General features: G+C 38.1%; 1 protein-coding gene across 2 annotated transcripts in view; it reads right to left on the bottom strand.

Annotated features, from left to right (window-relative positions):
* pnt (ETS transcription factor pointed) overlaps positions 1 to 23,178 on the bottom strand; it is a 110,865-nt gene that overhangs the window by 15,231 nt on the left and 72,456 nt on the right. The window contains exons 4-6 of one of the 2 annotated variants that reach the window (XM_018544745.1): positions 16,105 to 16,221; positions 12,758 to 12,967; positions 8,272 to 8,535 (exon numbers count right to left, since the gene is read on the bottom strand). In XM_018544745.1, coding sequence (XP_018400247.1) covers positions 8,272 to 8,535; positions 12,758 to 12,967; positions 16,105 to 16,221 — 591 coding nt within the window. The remainder of the gene's footprint in view (positions 1 to 8,271; positions 8,536 to 12,757; positions 12,968 to 16,104; positions 16,222 to 23,178) is intronic. The other variant, XM_018544744.1, reaches the window with a different exon arrangement.

The following is a 23,178-nucleotide window of genomic DNA, read 5'->3' as shown; positions in this document are numbered from 1 at the left end:
ATACGGTTCAACTTTCATAACGTATCTTGTCTGTTATTGTCTCATGGTAAGAATGATAATATGTGGGCGATTTTGCGATGTGTCGTCGTGTAACGAAAAATATTGGCAGAAAGCGCCTGTGATAAGCTATCGCAATAAAAGTCTAAAACAGAGTTCACATATCTCGTCGATTATTATTTACTTTGTAATTATTGGGAAACAGCAAATAATAAACTCATAATAAGTTAATAATTGCTGGCCAATTAGTAATAGCACATTAATTAATATAATGACGAATGAAACGTAATGCATCTCGTCTACATGAACAAAGGTCGACGTGAAGTGATTACTATAGTATACTTTAGTTAATAAGGTGTCGCTACTAAAGCGTAATGTAAAACAATGTTGACATTGTCATCCTTCGTTAAAAATAATCGCCAAACACACATTCGACATTCTTTAAATGTTCTTCTTCGCAAAGCCTTCAGAATTCGTATATCCTCGTTTATTTCCTTTAGCACATAAGAGACAAAAGGAACGTTCCGACACCGCGATTACGTGTACTTTACGGTGCAGATCGTTAGATCGTGGTGAACGCGTTCACGACACGAGTCGAGAAGGACCTAGCCTATTTTTGAGAGGGAGCTGTGACCGGAGGGGAGGGGTGGAGGCGCGCAACAGACCGGATGTTGAGAGGCGAGGCAACGGGGGTTTCTCTGTTCGGCGGCGGTCTCGCACGTGATGCAGAGGGGACCGGAAGTGCTCACTCCCCTACGCCTCGTGCCTCTCTCGGGTTCGTATAGCCTCGGCGGCAATAGTAATGGGACTTACGAGGGCCGCACAATAAGAACGCGCGCGCTACATTACTGCTCGCGTTCTTTCGAGCCCATCCGATATCGCGCGTCGGTCGTCCCTATTTTTTTTTTTTCTATTCGAGGTTGAGAATCTCAATATATATAATCAATCGTCGCAAGCGCACCGATAGTCGCGCTATATCTCCATAAATTTCGTTCTGCCTTCCGTGAATCGGCGCGAGATATATAGTTTCGTTACTACATTTTTTCTTTAGAAATTAAAGATATTTTAATATACATTCTGATATATTACATATATTATATACGTATAGCTAATATTTTTAATATCATTTTAAAGTAATATAGAGGACTTTTTTTTATCGAGGAATATCGGAAAGAATGCTGGAAAAATTAATAAATAATTATATTATCTACATATATACATATGCAGAGAAAAAATTGATTTACTCTCAGCCAAGAGCAAACTTTTAATTACGACCTTTCTGACTTGAAAATATCATTAAAAATACTAAAACTTGTTTAAGTTAATTGAAAATTAACTTTTGAATAAATCTTTTTGTACATATATATACATATATATCAATATTTAGATGATATAATTATCTACAAAGAAATAACTAATCCTTAAATTAAATTTATAATCAATGTAATCGAGTCTCTAACCATCAATTCAATAGTAACTCATTATTATTTCAGATTAGATTAATCTATATTTAGAAATGTTAATATATTCCAAAATTAGGTGTAAGAATTTTAGACATATTATTAAAAATGTATCTTCAAAAGTATTATTCATGAATATCAAATGTTAATAAAAAATGTATAATGTATTACATCAAAATTGTGTATTCAATATCGAATTAAGGCTTTTGTTAAGATATTTATTATCCGTTAATTCCCATATTTAATCCCCGTTCACGTAAAATCTTAGTAAATCTGCTGCAAAGAGAATCGCTATTATAACGTATATTTTCGACCGAACTAGTCACACAAGACGATCTGGTTTTCTCGTTCACATCTGTGCGATTCTTCCACTCAATCGAGACACGCTCTCGAAGTGAGCAACAATGCTGTGGTGAAGCGGTTCTGAGGAGGGTGCATTTACGAGTGCATTAAGGGAGGAGTACTCGAGGACATTATAAAACTATCTTGCCGGCCCGGAGTGGTATTGGGGTAGGTCTCCCTCCCTTTCCTTTTACTACCAGTCCAGCCCAGCGACTTCCGGTTGTAACGTGAGCTCCGAATATCGCTCCTGCTTTTTTCTCTCTCCCCTTCTTTCTCCCTCTAGCCCCTGCTTCGCTTTTGCGCTCGTTTCTTACGCGCAGTTCCTTTTGTTTACCTCTAACATGATATTTTTTTATGTTCATAATTATGCTAAACGTATCAGCATAATCAGATGTATCTCGATCATCGACTGAAAATATATAATTTCATTTTATTTATTGTACATAACAATACCTGCGATGAGTATGAAAAGAAAAGAAAACATCAGAAGACGTGGCGTATATTTTTCAAGTATTGCACTATTCATACTCTCATACGAGTAATTTTATCTTATTTTTTGAAGATCAATCTTGCGTGAGAGAGAATGTACTGTATTTTAATCGGAAAAAAACGTACTAATAAATAACGAAGAGAAAGAATATTTTTCTGTCTTTCGTCTCTCTTCATTTATCTGCAAATGGAAGTGAGTAATAACCACATCCAAATAAATCATAAGCGTTTGCATTTATTATTAATGACCGTTTGCACAGTGATTACTTTCGAGCATCAGTCTCTGACTGAAATGACGTTAGAATTCTTAAAAGAAGGAAATCTCTGCGGTGCGAGACACTTATACCCAGAGAAGGAACGTACTTTTCTATTTCCGGCCGTTCGTATATTTACCTTACGCCGTTCATCACGGCGTATGCGTACGAAAACCTTGACGATAACCACGACAACGACATAAAAAAAAAAAAAAAAAAAAAAGAACGTATATATACACGTACACGCGTACGTTCGTGCACGCACACGTGCGCACGTGTGCCACACGGTCGTGTCACGAGTTCTGAATGAGCAAGAGGCTTTTGTAGACCCTCGAGGCGGTGTACGAACTATGAATGAACGAGTGAATGAATACAACCTGTGCCAACTACCCCTCCTCCCTCCCCCCGCCACGGGCGCGCCCCTTTCTTCCTTTTTCTATTCGTCGTTTCATCCCCTTAGGCGATTTTCTACTTCTAGCCTGCCAAGCACACAGTCGTTTCTTTACATCTTTCTATCCGGGATATATCTGCAGCGGCACCGTATGACGCCGCTATAGCAACACGCGTTCACGCAACACCGTATATTACAGATCCTTTCCGCGACGCGGAAGATTGCGGGCTTTCGCGTTCGCGCCAACTGCCATGCGCAGATAACGCGCTACCGCGGTTTTAATACGGTTTTATTACCGCGCTTATTAAGCTTCCCGTAGCTCCACAGTCGCATATTAAAGATACCGGTTTGAGGAAGCTAGATACAATTTGCTCTGCCTCTGGCGTTCAGCGTAAAATACGAGAAATAAAGTAAAGGATTAATTCCTAGTACTTGAGGATCTCATGCGTATCAATTTCAAATCGAATGAATAAAATTTTCGAGATCTAGATATCTACTATTTATACGTAATTGACTACGATTTATAAGAAAAAGTATCGTCTTGACGTAAAGACTACATATCTTTCGTTAATTACACAAAAAAAAAAGGACAAAAAACGTCAGATTATATTTTTTTATCACGAAATTTTTACAGAAAATACTGCAATGAGTAGTGGTCTAAATACGGTCGGTGATACGTCATGCAGCAGACATACGACGGAAAGAAAAGATACAGAAGCGATCGGAATGCCGCGCAATTCATTGGCATTACTTATAACGCGAGGGTTGCTTAATCATTGTATTCGCCGGCCTGACTGACCAATCGCTCCTCTCTTCCATAAATGCTATCGATGGACGTCACGGATCCTTTTTTGGATACCGCGTGTGCTGTAAAACCACACGAGCGTCGCTCTCGCGCCCGGGGATTCGACCCTCTCTCGGTCTCTCGTCCCCGCGCTCGCTGTTGCTAATTTATGCATAATATGCACGCTCACATATACGCGTTACGCGTGTTTGTGGATCCGTGCACGTGCGCGCGATACGTGACACGAAGCAGTGAATACGCGGCAAGCACGACGCTTGTCTTCATGGACAGCACGCGCTACTATAATCGTCAATATATATCCACGAAATTCAGCCTAAGAATCTACTGTCTTCTTTCGTAAATTCGAATGGTAAGAAAGCCATGATCGAATATAACTGAACTTATCTTACGCTTGTAAGTTCGACGACATAGTTACGCATATTATGCATAACTATATACTACTTATGCATATTATGCATTGATGCATTCGAGCGAGACGAGACGAGAAAATACTGATATCGAGATATATCTCGACAAAAACAAGTGATTGATAAAATTTTCCCGCCTTTTGATAGATAATGTTCTCGCTTCTCGAATTTTACACCGAGACATTCAAAAGTATCGATTATCTCGTGTTATTTATTTGAGATGTTCATTTAATAACTAAGTAGCACATTATCTCGACATTTCTCCGATATTTTCGAGACAAGACGAGAAAAATAAACGTTATATGATAATTTTGGAAATGTTACAACAACGAAATATAATTTTGTTGAAAAATTTAAAATTTAATTGGATACAGATCTGAAAATAACTTCGTTGGACACTATTAAAATAATTTTATTGGAAATTCAAAATAGAATAGCAAAATTTTTTGTAGCATTGCTCATCACTTTTTAGTTTCCAACATAAGTTATTTTGATGATCCAACAAAATGATTTATGTATCTAATCAGTAAAATTGTGGAGCCTTCAAAATCGTTCCTTCCCTTGAGTTAAAATATCAAAAAAAGTCAAATGCAAGAAGAAATTTTCTTGCTCTTGAGAAATGAGATTGAAGAAAAGACATAAAATTTCCAACAACTGATGATACTGCTTATTTCAATTTAAAATTGAGAGTATTACGAGCGTAACTTAGAACGGTCCATCAATTAGCAAAGTTAAATATATTAACAACGTCGAAGAATCTCGGAATTTTGAGTTCTGATAGCACAATTAAAGATTATATAGTCGACTCAGTTCTAAATAATAGAGCGATACATCAGTTCCAACACGAGGAGGTCGAAAGCGAGGATAAGCGAGAGTCGAACTAGAGACCTCGAAGAGCTGTGATACATAACGTAACAGTGCTTTAGCAAGCAGAAATAATGAGTCTATTATACGGATGTCTGTGTTGGTCGCTTTGTAATGACGATGTCCGTAAGACACGTACATACGGTACCAGCCAAACCGGAGCACTTTGGCATCATACATACGTACAAATATCAGTCAGAGCTTGCCAAATCATTATATAGTCTGAAAAAAACTCTGTCTTTGATATTTTATACGATATCTTGGTGGATGCCAAAATACATATCGTGTCAAGTATCGAGGATAAATTTTTCCGGTCTCTCTCGACACTTTAATTGCGTCTCAAAAAAATAGCGGCGCGTATGTAAAATATGTACATTGTGTTCTTTTAAATTACTCTCTCTTTTACATATTATTAATAAAAACACATTTATATTCGCATGCATAATTTCTTTCGTAGATGAAGGTGCAGAGTTCAACGTGTTTTATTTTCAGACAGGAGCAAATATAATGTATATATAGATCTGCCTTTTTATCAGATGTAATTGAACAAGTTGCTTTTGGGAAAATTAAAATTAATTAACGTAGTTATTAAAAATTCCTTCTTCGGTGAGAATTTTCAGTGGTTAATTCAGTCAGTTTTAATGTGGTAGTTGATTTCATTCTGCCTTCCACGTAGACGAGAACGATTGAAATCGGGATGAGGGATATATATGAGCGCATTCATTAACGTCTACGTAGGTAGGTGTGTGTGCGTTGTATCGAGGTATAGACACACGCACGGCATGAGTCGGCGCGGTGCGGGCGAATCGTCTCTATTGTCCGCGGCGGAGCGTGTAGAGGACCCGACTTTCCCTCGTTCACCCACGGTCACTGCTGCAATGACGTAAGGCCCCTCGGCTAGGGTAATTGTTACCCGTGCGCTACGTACGAAGACTCGCTTTATAATGTTCTCCACCACTCCTCCGCTTCGTTCCATTCTACTCCATTCCATCCGTCGTCCTATTGCGCGTGCCTCCGAGTCCGACATCAACGCACTTGCGATTGCAAAGTGGAGTGTACGCGGTGTACGGATTACGGAACGACACACGCCAGGGGATTATCTCCCATTGATAAAGACCGCGTTATAGTACACGCGAGCAAAACCGCAGTTTCAGCTGCCGCGATTGCGAGTCATCTCTCTAATCTTCTTTTCCGTTTCGTAATGTTCCTTAACAATGAAATGAAAATATACATGACGTTGAACCACGCGCTTGTAAATTCATTCCTTTTGTACGTCGGAATTTCTTTTATCGATCGTTCAATTTACACGAATATCAATGATCAAACTCATTTAGAGACTTAGAAAAGTCAATTTAACTGAAATATGGATAAAAAGCAAATTTAAACGTTGTTCCGCATTTGTGACACTTCAATATAATAATATTAAATATCTTCAAATACTCGTCTATTTTATAAACGCAATAGCCAGTACAACTATTGTAATACGTTAAAATTCAAACATAATTCATAAAAGCTGCAAACGTTTCGTTAAACGCACGTTGAACGTTGCTATTTGGTCTTTCGACAGCAACACACGTTAATCTATTGTGCAAAACGCACTTGGCGAGAGTTGATTCGTCATGTAGTGATGAATTTGATTTTACAACGGATAAGCGCATATGGCGAAAGTAACTCGGTCAAAGCCAGATAAATGATCAAACGTTAATAGTTGAACGAAAAAAAAACTGGGTCTCGCGCGCGCTTGTGCAAAAATTCTCCGTGTCATAACGGGCGCAACGGGGGAAATTTTATATGACCGCCATTGCGCCAGCATTAGCGTTGATATTTTCACTCGGCAATTCGTTCTCCCGTGCAGCGAAGAAATTAAAACCGCGGGTTCGTGACCGGTGAATAATACGATTCTTAGTTCGAGCACACGCTAGCGAAATCTCCGTCGACCGCATTGCACAAACGTGTTGTACAATAACAAAAAAATTATTGCGCAATGAACACTCCATATCGGCTCCATTCAACAAAAGTTCGATTCTCCGCGAAACTTGTCGCGCCCGTGATCCCTCTCGTTTCGCGGCCGCGATCGAAAGACGTCGCGCGCGATTCATGAGATTGTACGAAACTTCTGAATGAATAGAATAGCTCCGCGAGAGAAGCCGTTCCAGGCGATTCCGTAAAAAAAAAAAAAAGAAAAAAAACGAGAGAAAAAAATGAGTTTGAATGTGCCGCGCGGGTAACTTACATCATCTCCCGATGTTATCTCCGAACCTATCGTACATGATTGTGGGATAGTTCGTTTGTTATTCAGATATTATGTAGTAGTGTATTCATCAGGAATTCAAGAGTGTGTGAGCCGTAATAAAGAGAATAAGTTTTTCAGGTTCAACAATATTCTCGTGATTACCGCGATACGTGAAGAATATAATGGACAAAACAAAGTGTTACATAAAGGCTGAAGACGCCGACTAATGGGTGCCCTGATAAAAAGTCACGAGTTTCTCGTTCGGGCTGCACCGCTCGAGAATTGTGGCTCGCCCTCTCACTCGTCGCGTGCTGTAACGAGCCGCGTCGTCGTAATCAGGCCCTGAGACGAGTCAGACGTTTGACGATTCGATTTCTATAGGCATATATACAATATATACGCGCCGGTGAAATCGCGACCTGTCGCCGACGCGGTAACCCGCGCCACGACGACGAAGAAATGCTAAATGAGGAACGAACAGTGACGATAATGAGAGGTTTGTGTTTGCAACACGTGCAAACGCACCAACCTGAGAGATGTTATCAGCCGTTCTGACGTAACAATGAGAAACTCCTCCACGCTTTCGTTTGTACTTGCAATCGGGGAAATAAATAAAACGCGTCTTGTCGCGCAATTTAGCGGTCCCTCGCATATGCGCGCGAGTAATTATCGGTATCGGAAAGGGAAGAGCCGCACCGATGTTGTCGGAAGTGAGGCTCGCAATCATCTGGCACTATCTCGCCGATGATAACGCTTTTCACGCGCGCGCGCGCGGAGGGGGTTCGTACAAAGGAAATTAATAATGTAACTTCCTATCTTTTTAGAGAAAATGTCATGTTTTCGGATATTTTGCGAGACAGAGATCACGCGAGAAGAGATTTCGAGACCTGAAAAGTTTGGAACTGTTCGGTAGAAATTTGCTATTCCGTGGAGACGCAAGACGTTGCCTGATACGGGATTCCTACAGACCCGAGATATTAATTGTTCGCGGCGAAGGAAGGTGGAGAGGAATAGTAAAAATGGACTTACCATCGTTATGATACTGTCTCGATGGCAGGGACACCGCGCCCGAAGAGGGTTGTATCGGGGGTTGTTGTTGCGTACCGCTCTGAGAAGGACCGGAGGAGTTGGAGGTGGCCGAATTGGCGGGCGTCGACGGATTTTTATGTTCTGGTGTTGCCACTTGATGGCCGCCACCCTGGTATCCCAAAAAATCACCTAAATCTGGCACGCATACGCTTTCATACGAGTTCGCCGGCACGTTCTCCAGAGAGGCCTTCGCTGCGTCGACATCTAAATGTATAAAACGGAGATAAATCCTCAACCGAGCTGCGCACGTTTTATTCGCGTGCCTTTTCGCGAGTTAAGTAATTAGGTTCGCGCCGTCTCCGTTTTGTCTGTCATTTCAACCCGTCTCACCATTCGCGAATTTTTAAGCACGAAATCATATCCTACATAAATGCTCGTTATAACGTTAATAATATGCTTCGGCTGAAGAAACTCTCTAGTATACTTTTGCATATCAATTATTATCGCCTTATATAACCGTTTCCCCGATCGCAATTATTATAATTTTATTTTTTGCAAGAGTTCACGAGTTGAATGTACATCAACAATATATTAGTCTCGAGTGTTTATTTAATAATGTTGCAAAATTAAATTAAATCCGAACAATAATTAAAGTTTTTTTTTTTAAATTTAAATACGTTTATCAGAGTGTTTAACAGATTAACCCGTTAACTAAACAACATTATTAACGATAAAAAAGAAAAAAAAATTATATATATTCTAGTGCGCATGATCGTTCACTATCCACGGGGCATATACGTTTCGTGCACACATAAATGGTCACATATGTATATACCTCATGGACAATAAACATAATTAATCGTAATAATTAAGCCCCTTATCTTCACGTGATAACAGTTATCGCGGTAGCGTATGTGCCCTAGTAGTTTTTCAACGAGTGTGGATTATGACTGGAATAAAATATTGCATTTGTTTGTCATTAAGTGATTCCCCGTAAGTAGATAGTTCCGCGCGCATCGCGAATCGCAATCGTAATTAACGATCTGGAGTAGCACTATCATCATCGCGACTGTATTGCGAAGGAGACGTTCGCCATTGCCGTGATTCATCGTCAGTATTTCTACGCTTCTAGGAATTCTCGTGAAACAATCGTCGACTCAAAATGTAAAACGGTATACGTGTCATGAATATTTTCTTATTTTTCATATTCTACACTCTGTTATACTTTTTTTTTTGCTTTTAGTATGCAAATGATCTTTACAGTAATCACTCTCTTTGGCTATATGTTTATGTTGTCAACTATTAATTATTTGTTCAAGTAGTGAGAGAGAAAATTGAGATAAATCTTTTTGTTAAGAGAAACAATAATTTATATGTACTGATTTTTCAAATATTAAATAATTTTTATATTATTAGTATCGAAAATTAATGTATATATTAAAGATAATTATTTAAAATATAAAATTCAAGTTTATTTCGTAAATAAAGATCGCTTAAAAACTGGTTCGTGTAGATTGCATTGGAAATTCAATTTTGTCAAGTCTTTTTAAAGCGTTGAGAGAAGAAAAATAAAAAATACGTTTTTATCGTTTATATATAGCAAAATACAATGTTAAAATGTGCAAAGTAAATGGTACACGAATTCGAGAAAGATATTTTATTCAATCGAATAATTATTGTATTTAACCAAGATTAAGCAATGAGAAAAATTGCCGATTAATCCAAGCTTCCATTCGATGTAGGATACAAAAGAGATCGATCATTCGTCTCTTGACGATGGCGAAACGCATCGCATTAATGAATTTCACCGTGAATCCGATCGGTATCACCGCGACAGGAAGATACAACTTTTTAGTTTCTACTTTTTTATACAACGCAAGAGCGTTTCCTAACATCCGTTCTCATTCGCGGAATCAAAGCGATTACCCACGTCGTGTCGCGACTGCGAGCGTCGGGTGCACGCTAGGCTTCAGTTAAATTACCGTCGCCTCGGTCAGAGGGATCACGTGGAGCGGCCGACTACATCGTTCACAATCGTAGCACAATAATAAATTGCACGGCTGGAATGTGGAAAGTACGACGATGACGACGACGACGACAACGACTTTTATTTGACTCTTTTCCCTGACGTTGCTACTGTCCGCAAAATTACGCAGTTATAATGTATCTCTTCTAATATGTGCAGGTAATAAAACAGAGTACAAATAGAGTAGCTTTCCAATTCTAAGAAGGCCCGGTGATTCATCAACAATTAATTTTAGAATTTAAACATTAAAAAAATTTTTATTTCTTTAATGCATCGAGAGATGACTTCCGGCAAATCCTACATTAATATTTATAACTTATGTCTTATTAATTTTAATGTAAAATCTGCTTTGTTACTAGCAATACTGTGTAAATTATTCTTTATTCATAAGAAACTATGTTACAATGACGAATTTAACGTTAAGAATTCTACTTGTTTACGCGCTCCCTTTCGATACGAAAGAGAGAAAGATTATGTATTCGAGACGAATCTCGAGTTTTGTGGTGAGTTACCGTTAGTAGTCGTCCTTAGATCGCGTTAGTCGATTGAGTCGAGGTTTCAGTGCCAATGATGAGGCGACATGAATAATCGATAAGGAAGTACGGGGTTTTACTTAACGGGAGTTAAATCACACAAGCGAACCTCCGCTTCCTGCCGCATCATTTCGTACGATCTGCTTTTATCTATATCTAGATCTATTCAGCTCCTTCCTATCTGTATTCCTATCTTTTCTTAAGCCATCCCCCTTTAGTCATCTCTTCCAGTTTCTGATCTCTTCTCGCCTTTTCTCTTATTTTCTATTATTTTTTATTGTTTTATATAGTCTTCGTTACGCAATATGTATAGATGCAGCTTTGGATATTTATATTTAACAATTAATGAGAGACATTAACCTTGATTAAATGTTCTTTATCGTTTACTTTAATGAAATATAAGTAAATGTATAAAAAAAAATACGTACGTATTGAATTACGATTATACATATATATTGCACAATACACACACACATACACTAAACTCTACTCTCTAAACTCACTAAATATATATTGTCATAAAATGTAGCCAACTGCGAACGTTCTACGAAACATATGAGCATTCTGATTCTATTTCTATTTTATTTGTCGAATAATTGAAATTTTAAATTACAAGTTTATAGCGAAGAGAGCTCCTCTGTGAATTTTTTCATACGCACCGTCTCTTCACTTGCTTCAGTCTGTCCTACCTACACAAGGATATATAAGATGTACCTTTTCTTTGAGTTTTCTCTGCTTTTTGTTAAGTCCGAAACGACGCATTTATAGCGAACTTGACTTGCTGTTTAGAGCGCACGTACCATAAAAGGGCACGGGGATCCAATAGGAGGAACCGGCCGAATCGAAGCTCGGCCATTGATGGTACGCGAGATCGAAATTCGAGTAAATTCTTTGGTGCACGCGAGTACATCCTCCCGAGAAAGCGTCTAAGTGGCCACGGCAATGGCGCTGCACCATTTCGGCGGATATCCGGGATGAGAGTTTCTATGGTGCTCTGTCTTTCTTCTCCGTTTCATTCTCTTCGCGCTGCGTGCGAGGTAAAAACGGGGGTCGATTCAAACGGCTACGAAATGGGAGAGTGACACGGGAGGAGGTGGAGGAGACGAGAGAAATGGCCACCACCCGCGCGCACCGCCCCATCGCTCTCCGTCATTGTTCGCCGGAGTCTTTTTGCTCGTACGTTGTGCCGTGACATCGCGATTTTACGGAAATTCGATCGGTTTTGTCGATGACGACGGATGGTGCCCTGCCATAAAAACTGCGCAGCGCGCGCGGCGACTTCTTGCGCGATTTGCGACATCGGGGGTCACCGGTGAGTGCCCAGCGTATAAGAAGTGCAACACTGATCGTAGTGTTTATTTTTAATAAAAAAAATTTTTTTCTATACATTAAAAATAGATGTTGCGTAATATAAGTGAAAATAATTGATCATTATTCTCTTCAATGCTAACAACGTTAATTATTAATCGCTGTTTTTTCAATTTTTGAAATTTTACATACATTGTAATACTTGTATTAGAAACTTTGCGTTGACGATTCGGAGTCTAAAGTGACTAGAATAATGTTCGCGGTAGAATAATAAAATTACTGGAATTGCTTCACCATGTAACAGATTATCAACAGCTATTCTTAATAATATTATCATATCGCGTAATATTACTAATAATATAATAATTGGCAGTGCATGAGTGTTCAGATAGAGACTGTATCCGATCGAGTAAGATAGCGCGTTATCAATACTTCAGACTAATGATCCGTCTCATCAGGCTTCCTCGCACAGATCCCCAAAGATTGTAATAAAAATATCTCAAGGATCAAGATTAATCGATAAAATAATCGCGCATTGAATTGAAGAAAAATCTAAGGGGCGTTCGAGGTAGACTGTGATGACGGACCCGGCTGTGCCGTTCGTATGAGGAGCACGCACCTTTCTGTAGGATCTCGAGATGCTCCCACAGGATGTCGCCCATGAAGGCGGGGGCACGTGCTAGAAAGGATTCTTTCCCCATGGCACAAATCTGTTTCCCGGTCATGTGCTGCCACGGCTGTTGTTGCATCGCCACACCCTCCAGCGAGAATTCCCTGATAGCCCAGTGCATCCAGTGGGCAACAGCTGCTTCCGACCATTGCCTTGGGTCTGGAAGAAAAAGAAAACAAAAATAAGAACCGGATTAGCTTTTCAACAACTAGTCGAGTTTCTCGAAAGACAACCGCTTATCGTTAATCGTTCTGCTATTCTTTGCGATAAAGAACCTTTCTATCAAAAAATATCAGAAAACTGATTTATTACTACCTTATCTACATATATGTTAAGTGCGAAATATCCATAATTTTTCCTATTTACATTCCATGTATGGACAATTCTGAATCTTTCTCAAATTTCTTTACCAAAAACGAGCTCGTTAAGGCATTCAAAATTATCAAAGAATGACCAACGGAACGTTCATATGACATACGTCGTCATTTGTGACAGTGGGATGATCGTTAGTCGAAACCCAAGCCAACCATCTTTGGTGGAAGTAATACCAAGAAACATCGGAATGTCCCATTTGAGGTGCGCGCCCATATTTGCACGCGTGTCTTGCATTGTTTCGTGGTATCTCGCTGCGTAAAAGTACAGTTGGGCTCATAATGCAAACAGGAGTTGCCAGCGTAGCGACTTGCTAATGAATATAACTTTGCTCGTACAATCTCATAGATGTCCTTTAACGACATGAGCAACGTGTTCGAAAGATCTGAGATCTAGCCTCGTAAAGATTCCGCAGCAAGATTGAAGTAATGATATTCCAGATCAAAAACCCTGGAAAAAACCGGACCTCGATACTTCATTTAGCTCTCAAAGTATTCAACCTATTACGCGTTTGAAATCTTTCATTCCATACACTTATATTTTTATGCTTGTACAATATAATTACAAAGTATACATTCCTTTATAATGCAGAAAGAAATTAAAGGAAAATAATCGTCAAATATGCATATGTATACACATCTAATTTTGGAAATATAACAAACGCATTTAAGAGTAAATTTTAATTAAATAAAGTATCACCGAAAACTCTTTAGGTATCTTAAAACGAAAATCGAATAAGAATTACTAAAAGAGAATTTGGAAAAGATTCAACGATAAAAAAAGTCTTGCTACATTGCACTTTCATTTTCAAAAAATATAATGAAAATTCTTCTCTCTTTTTATCAAATTTTTTTTTTTACAAAAATAGTATTTCTGAAATGAACTTTTGGCCCCTTCTTTGAATAAAATCTCTTTGTATACAATGTAAATAAATGATTGAAAATTAACCATAAATGTTCTTTTTGAAAAATTCTATATAAACATACAGAACTTTTAGCGCGATAGGACTGCAAATTTAAAAATAGATAGGACTGCACGTTGGAACGAGCGACGTTATTCGCGGAATCGATAAAGTACGAAATAAATTGACATCTTTCGCGTAGGTTAGAATATAAATATAGGAAGAAAAAGTGAACAAGTACCGAGGCAACAAGAGTGTCTAACGGCAATGGCACGGCACGTTCAAAGCGACCGCCGATGTTTGAGGATCGTACCGATATTTGCCCAACTTATTTCTCGTAAGCGTTGTTAGCAGACTTTACACTCTCTTTCTCGCCTCGTATTCGAACACAAACCACACTCGCGTGTACGCGCGCGCTGCACACGTATTTTCTCTTACTGGTCGATCGCTGCATACATAATAGATCCTCGTTACTAATATATATATTATTTTATATTCTTCTTTCTTTTCATTTCCATTAGATACTATACTATAAATGACAAAATCAGGTGCTCTACAGTATCGATATTTGTTAATAATATATTTAACACCTGCTGTTACGATATTGAAGAACGTAAATAGTGAAACTTTATCAAGCGTATCTGGGAATTCTCTATAAAAAAAAACGAGCAGATGTCGCCTTAAAATCCGATTGATTTAAATATTTTTCAATTGTAATGGGAGTAAAATACGAGATATATTAAAACTCACAGGGATTGGAAGTATTCATCCTTATACGTCGAAACATCTTTACGATTGTATTTATTATTCAAAAGAGGGATAGATTTTGAATAAATCATAATAGCGAATGTGATATGACGCGTCAAACGTAATTGTGAATGCATGATGCGTCTTCTTTATAGTAAGGGTACGCGTTCTCATATATATTATATATTCTCCGACGACATAATACATATTAATAGATTTTAGACAAACGCATAAATAGATTTTTAGCAATCTATAATTTCTATGGGTTTTTGAGCGATTGGGGCGTCCAAATTCCTCATTTTAATTCCTAATTTTTTAACTAATTATGAAAAAATTTGTTCCATTTTTCTCGCGGAGAAGAATTTCGTTGAAATCAAGTAAATATATTTTCCTAATTTTTTTGGTACACATACCGTTAATAATGCTGTAATGTTTTCTAAAAATAAAAGAATCAGGGTCTCAGGGTCGAAGCGAAATGGCAAGAGGAGCAGGAGGTTGCTCGTTCGGTTCACGGAGGTCAGACTGTATAGGTGATCTGGCCTGGAGGGTACGAACCCGGGGCATGTAGACCGGAAGTAACGTCACACCCGCGTGGCTCTGAATGCGCATACCGGATGTGTGGCATCGGCTCCCCATCAGAACCATCAACATCACATTCACAATTCCTGCACATCGCCGGCCGCCTCGTCGCACATCGCGTCACATCGCGCGCACCCGCGTCTACGCGCGTCTCTCGCGCACGCACGCACGCAAGCAATACGGACGCGTATACGTATATACGTGCGTGCGTGCGTGCGTGCGTGCGTACGCCTGTCTCTCCCCTTCTGTGCGCCTGCAGCGATTTTTTTAACAACTTGTGCGGTGAGGCGGTACGAGGATTATAAATTCCAAATCGTATAAACCGTCATGAAAGATCAGAGGTTAATATTTACGCTCGTAAGGCGATTACTATTTGTTGCATTTATTACGAATCAACAGATTTCATCTACTTAAAGTGACAACTGTAATCTCGAGGTACGTCGTCGCGCGGATTTCAATTACCGATATTTAATGTAACTATAAAATTTATAACTTTAAAATAAAGACTAATTTCGACATGCACACATTCGATGGATGTAAGTAAAAGCATGCTTGTAATGTCGTGACGCCTCGTAATTACGCGAGATGTCATGAGGGAAAGGTGATACGATTATTTTAATTAAGCTTATATGAGCTATGTTTAAGAGTAATCATGAAGAAGTATAATTAAGAGTAATAAAAATAAGATAGAGCTGACCTTTAGTTATATTCAGGCGGAGTCGCTCTTTTTCCCAAGACGCAAAGGAGGCTTCCAGAGCCTCGGTCATCTTCTTATTGGTCCCAGGTGTTAACGGCGGCACTTGCGCCGGTATATCTAAAAAAGAAAACGCAAAAAGACGTTTAAATATACTTTGTATTATCAAATGTAAATATATTTCAATTGTGATTGCATTTAGATCTCTTCCCTTTTCTTTTATCACATCTAACATACATTGTAAGTTTCTGATCGATTCATACGAATTAATTTTCTCTCATCTCCTATTTCACGCTTATACATATATTTATTTATGTAAACGAATTTTAAGATATTAATTTTATCTATATATAATATAAACCAATTTTGTTAATAATTCAATATTCTTTGATCAAATTTAATATTTTGCAAAAAAATATTGTAAAATGCACTATAAAAACAGTTGGATCTCTCTTTATTTCTTCGAATCCATGGGTTATTTCTTATCTTAAAAGTTAGCAATATTATTCAGCGCATTTTTGTAATTACTAGTGTGACTTTAGTGTGAGATATCCTATAGATAAAAATAGAGGAATCCACTTGTTATTCAAAAAGTTCGGAATTCCTTTAACAGAAAAGGGTCTACATTCGTGCTGAAAATGGTCATTTTGGACTGTATTTCATTTAATCTGTTACATTTTATTCAATTTTATTTAACCTGTTTGTTTATAATAAAAATAATGCAGTAATAATGTTTACAAATACCGGAATATTAAAAAATAAAAAATGAAAAAATTTTAAAATAAAACATGTAGTTATTTATGTTGAAACACTGTGAAATAAATTATGATAGTAATTATGCAAAAAATAAATTTCAATTTTTTAACACAAAAGTGGTTATAACTCGAAAACGACTTATTTCTGGACCTTTTTCCCTTCCTTTTTGGCTTCCGAATCACTTCCCGAAGTATTGACCTCGATTTCCCGAACACCCTGTATAAATGTACGCATTTATCTTGTATGCGCGGATACCTGAATTTCTTGGAACGACCAACAAGAAAAATTCCACATACATAAATCTGATAGAAATTCTACGTCACAAGTTTATGATACATAGGTGCCCGATACGGCAATGAGCACGTAATACGCCAATATAATGATTCTCCCTGCAGAGATCTATAATAATAGCAAGGCGCGTTGCGAAGCGGATTCGCCGGATCAGCTAAATGAAAGATGGTAAAACGGGGAAAAGAAGCTTAAGTGTATTTAGCCGTTTCATGCATGTGAGAAGGCGGATTAATATTGCTTCTCACAGGCGAGGTGCGCGTGCAAGCCGCGTGCATGCCGCACGTGTGCGCGAGCGCGCGCGTTTACGAGCGCGTACGTGCGTCAGGTGTCGCGCGCACGGCTACCAGTACGGAGCAACGGCGAAGCGAGCAAAAGCGAAACGAAGGGGGCACACACAGCCTTCTTAGATAGCATCGTCATAAAGAGGGGTGCAACTGCCGCCAGAGCAGGCAGGTGCATCGCCGTCGCTGTCGTCGTCGTCGTCGTCGTCGTCGTCGTCGTCGTCGTCGTCGTCGTCGTCGTCGTCGTCGTCGTCGTCGTCGTCGTCGCACCGAGGCGAACGAGAGACGGCACTTTACGGCATTTGTGCACTATTCTCGCGATATCTGCGGCGAGATATAACAACATCGGCGGAACGCTTCGTCCGTTAGTAGTTATGCGATTGTACAAGCACGAAGAATTTTAGTTATGTCCATTTCTGCCGTAATGTAAATATTTAACGTTAGTTTCGATTTAATTTAGGTATCACGAAAAGAACAAGCTCTTTTGCTCAAGCATTAAAAAATTTAGCTATTAGATACAAATCTGAAAATTTGATTCAACTGACAAAATAATTATGTAGAACGCTCAACATTTTTCACATAGCATTACTCGCACCATACCTGAGATTCCTACGCAATTATTTTAACGATCTAACAAGATTATTTGCATGTACCTTCTTATCTTTTCCCATTTCTAAGGATTAGAGAAAGATAAAAGAAGTAATTTAAACCAAATTGATTGATTTATGTACATTCTAGTAAAAATACATATCAGGTATTCTAATCCGTTCTAAATGCGTCAGTAGAATACAAAGGTCGAGGAGATTATTTTTGTCAATAATATATGGTAAGCGGTTCCACATATCATTTAAGAAAGCTAAAAGCTTTCTGTTAGTGAAATATTTCAATAGGACAAGCTTTTACTTTTAAGCATCGTCGAAATTGTACCTGTTCATGTAACGACAACCCAAAGATAGGGCCCTTGTTGACGCTGTTCAAATGCGTGACGAACGAACAAGCGGTGCGTCTCGGACGATCTATTGAAAATTCAATGTTGTGCCAACAGCGCAACCGCGGCCACGCGAGTGGAATTTCAAAGGAGCGAAGTTTCGCAGGAACGATGTTTGCGGCTCTCTATCGCTCGCGCGGACGCTGCGTATAATCGACTCGCGGCTCACGATACTGCCCGCTTGGGATTATGCATTTCGATTATCAAGTATTTATTTCCATTGTTAACAAATAAATTGAATCCCCTCTTTACGTCAAAAATAAACGAATGCATTGAGCTTTACGTTTTCTTAACGAAGACAGAGTGAAACATCTTGCTTTAAAAATATATATTGGGTGAAAAAGAGACCCTTCTTTCAAAATAAACGCACGACAAGAGTAATACAGATACAAGGTTGAAAATAATTTTGTCGGTTCATATTACAATAAAATTACGTAGGAATCTTAAGCGAGCTGAATAATGCAGTAAAAGGTTTTGACGTTCTTGTAACCAATTTGAGCGTTTTACATAATTATTTTGATGGTTAAACAAAATTTTCAAATTTGTATCTTAGCTAAATTTTTAGATACTTCGGCAAAACCAACCTTTAGAAAATACGAATGATTAACATGAAAATTTATATTAATATAGTAATTATTTAATAAAATTAACAAAATAATTATCTTGATGTGGTAAGGAAAAATTTATCCCCAACTGGATGACATATGCAATGTAAAAAAAGTAAATCCGGGACTTAAGTGTGTAAAAGTGCAAACTTAATTATACATGTTTCAGCTTAATTCCAGGTATTGGTCGCGTTGGATTTTACAAATAGAATGCATTCTATAGTATGCGACGAGTTTTATGTTATATTGCTACATCGCGTTATAAATCAGAGCAGTCGGTATCTGTAGTGTATCATTTGTAGCCTGAATGTAACGGGGAGATCGAGATACCGCGATACGTTCGCTGGCAGGTGCTGCGGAGTTGATGCATCGCGGATTAACGAGTTTTCCTTTTTTTTCCCTTCTTTTTCGTTTTTCTTTATAAGAAAGCTTACCGATCGAATCGATCGATGCCAAGTTAAACAGAACGCGATCCTTTTTACTTAATCGAAATGGAAATTTAAAATACTCGAAGCCCGCGACCCAAGTGCCATTTGACCCTCGACACGTTCAACATAAATTTGCATAGCTTGCGTTATTTGCGGACGATCGGCGCAATGACCAAGTTATATACCTTCTTCGAGCAATTAATGCCAACCGATAAACTTATTTTTCTTATCCGATAACCTTAGTTAAACCTTAAAGTACACATTTATAGTCTGGGATAATTAGATACGCTTAATTAGACATACTCTGTAGATTATATGAGATAACCTATAGAAAAAAATAGTAATTATAATATAAATACATGTTGCTTGTCAATATGTCGAAAATAAAATTTTCTGTCGTGAGTTACAGAGAAAGAATAACGAGTTTTCAAATATTTCAATCTTATAAATTTTTTTACGAGCATAATACGTAATGTAAGAGTCAGAATAGTAATTCATGGGCATACATTATGAGACGTATCGTTTATAGACGGTTATTACAAAATCGACTAAATGTATAGAAAGTATGTAGTTAGTCTTCCCGTTTTTGCAATTGCTATTTCTTTCACTTACAAAAAACGAATTATTGCTTGAAATATTTGGCATTCCAAGATTACTGTTCTTATATCTTATATATATCTCCTTTACTTGCGTTAATATGTAATTCTGCAGAACTACATTTATTTTCTCTAATTATCACAACTCACTATTATTTTTTATCTATTATACTTTTTAAAAAGTCATTAAATGATTATTAGTAATTTTAATCATTTCTAATTTTACAGTAAGTATCTCTGATTATTCATTTACATATCTATTAAATAAGCGTGCAAAAGTTTCCGGTAAGTGGCATTTTGTACTTTCCAAGAAAAACTCAAAACATTTTAATCATTATCGGGTGTTAGTATAAGATGTGGATAACGAAATCTTGTACTAACACTTGATTAAAATTTTATCAGGCTTTTTCTTATGATTGATAAATCTCTACACTTTAATGCTAATAAAATCGTTTAACATAAAAAATATTAATAAAATAATAAAATAGATATTAAATTAAAGAAATAATAACGATATTGCTTTGAATTCTGCGTTTTTTTTTTTACAAAGAGGACAATCAAGTCGAATGACTACGACATATGAAAGCAGCTCTAAACTCAAGCTTCGCGGTTGTTTATAAGGGATTTTTTCTCTCGTCCATCTGGAATATGCTAGGGTGAGCGTGTAACCTTCACGAGTATAGCCGACACGAGGCACGTGCTACCAACGTCTTCTGGCTTATCCCTCTTTCGTCTACACCTCGAGAATACTCGGCAACCAAACAACTGCGGCAGCTGTTCTGAGCAAACTGCGCGAGAGGAACACGTCTCCAAATTCGTCTGTCGTACTTATTTCACGCTATCGAAAATTATTATTCTCCGGACAGCGTAATAATGTACTAATTCATGAAGAATCAACGACATCAACAACAACGAGGAGAGCATATCTTGTTTTATGAAACAAAAAGATATGTAAAATAAAAAAGAAATGTGTATTTTTTATAAGATTCTGATTGTAAAAACAAGATTATTTTACGTATCCATTTTACGATCTATGTTTTCCGCGATGGGGAAACCGAACGTAGCAATTTATCAATCATAAAATTTAAAAAAACAACTTGGAACATCGAATCATGATGTCGAGTAGAAATTTGAGAAGAACTTTACTCAACGTACGTTAAGACTGACAGAAATTAAAATTGAATGTCATGAAGTGAATTAGAGGTTGAAGACCGCAACACGACATCCGTTGTACATCGCACTAAAACCGAACTATGTACGAGTGCAAGTACAAGCACGTGTTAGTATCGGCGTGCCACCAGCCCGCCTTTCCGTGGTATACACCTGTTGCTCCGGTCGGTGGCTCTCCCGCGCTCGTTTGGTTTCATCCATCGCATCGCCTCGCATCGGCGTGACTAGGCTGTAAGGCCATTCATCCCGTATAAGAAGCCCTCGGGGAAGCAAGCAGAATTCTCTATGCCCTCCTAAGGCGTACAAATGCGACGCGAGCGAGTCGGACAGGCGTATTATCCGCATGCGGTGTCTAAATTATACTCGATCATTGCCGCATACTTGTAAATAAAGGACTTTTATGGTAAAGTCAAGTAGCGATCCTTACGACGACAAATTTATATAAAATTACTTTCAAGCATCAAAAGAACATGAAACTGAACAAATTTATAAGAACTCGGACGATAAATGTACTTAGGCTTGACGTATATTTTACAGGATTCCTATAAAGAAGGTAATATAATTTTACGATAAACTTAAATTTATCGAGAGACAAAAGAAACGAAAAAATATTTCCCTACAAAGTAAAGCATTTCCTACTGTGATACGTTTAAGTCGAGATTAGAGCTACGACTTAACTTAGTGATTGAGACAACGCGAGAGCAATTAACTTTCATAATGCGTAGCTGGGCAAACGCACTGAAAACGGAGCGCTTTGTGTCTCGAGTCGATAGCGCGCGTCAGTGATTCAGGGTACGTTATCATAACCGCGAATTATCATACACGAGGTGGCGGGCGGGACAAACCGAGATTATCAGCTCATTGGGGCTCTGAAAAATTCAAGGAGAGGTAGTACTAGGACTGGCGATGGTAATCCCCCAACGAGATATCGCAATCGCAAAACAGTCGGTTGCCGGTGCTGATAAATTGCCGGGCGCTAGGAATGGGGGAGAAGGAAAGAGTCCTTGTTGTACGCGGCAATTGATAGCGCGCGATGGTAACGAGCGGTAGCGTCATTGTTAACCGACGATTATCGCGAAACCGCGTGTTTCGCCGAGATAACAGGGGCAGAATTCCATAATTAGTCGTAAGTAATCTCCGCACAATTTGCCATCGTTGTCCGTGCCAATTAATTCGCACTCCCAGCTACGCTTCGCTGAATAAAAATGATTCGACTCACGACAAGTGTTGTTTAACGACTCACGACATTGTTGTTTAACCCTCTACCCGTGTTCATTTCATACACACATTGACCATGTTCAGGGTCAAAATAGACCCGACATCAAATATTTATTAAAACACTTGTATATTTTTCCATATTCTTTTATTTATTAAGTAGTTATTATTAATTATTTAAAAGGATACACGCTCATATATTATGTGATAACTATTAAATAATTTATGTGTGATCTTTTTGTTGATAATACTATAATACCACAAGAACTTTATAAATGCTCAAGTCAAAAAAGACCTCCGAATAAGGATAGAGGGTTAATAATTTTCCTTTCAAAAATTCGACTCTATTCTTACATGCACGATTCTCAACAATATGCACGAACATTTAAAATGTGACAAATAAATAACTATAATAAAAATTACAAAACACTTAAATTCCACAAATGCCACACAAATACCATTAATATAATTAAATTTAGGCTAACTCAGAAAAGAGATTTGATTACCTCTGTGAAGTTAGCACCTCATTTTTGAAAAAATCAACTTTTCGTTAGAGTTCTAATTGCACCCCAAAGAGTTCTGGAGTTCCCGCCTAAAATTAAAAATAGTCATAATAACGCTTTGAGTCATAATAACTTTCGTTAGAATTCTTGAGGTGCTATCCAGAACTGTCGACGAAACTGCTAGAACTTTAAAAAATTTTTCATCCTTCGGGTGATAGAAATTTTTCGATCTGACAAGACTGTT

The sequence above is a fragment of the Cyphomyrmex costatus genome, unplaced genomic scaffold, assembly GCF_001594065.2.
Source record: "Cyphomyrmex costatus isolate MS0001 unplaced genomic scaffold, Ccosl1.0 scaffold467, whole genome shotgun sequence".
Taxonomy (NCBI): Eukaryota; Metazoa; Arthropoda; class Insecta; order Hymenoptera; family Formicidae; genus Cyphomyrmex; species Cyphomyrmex costatus.
This window is presented reverse-complemented; position numbering and strand designations above follow the sequence as displayed.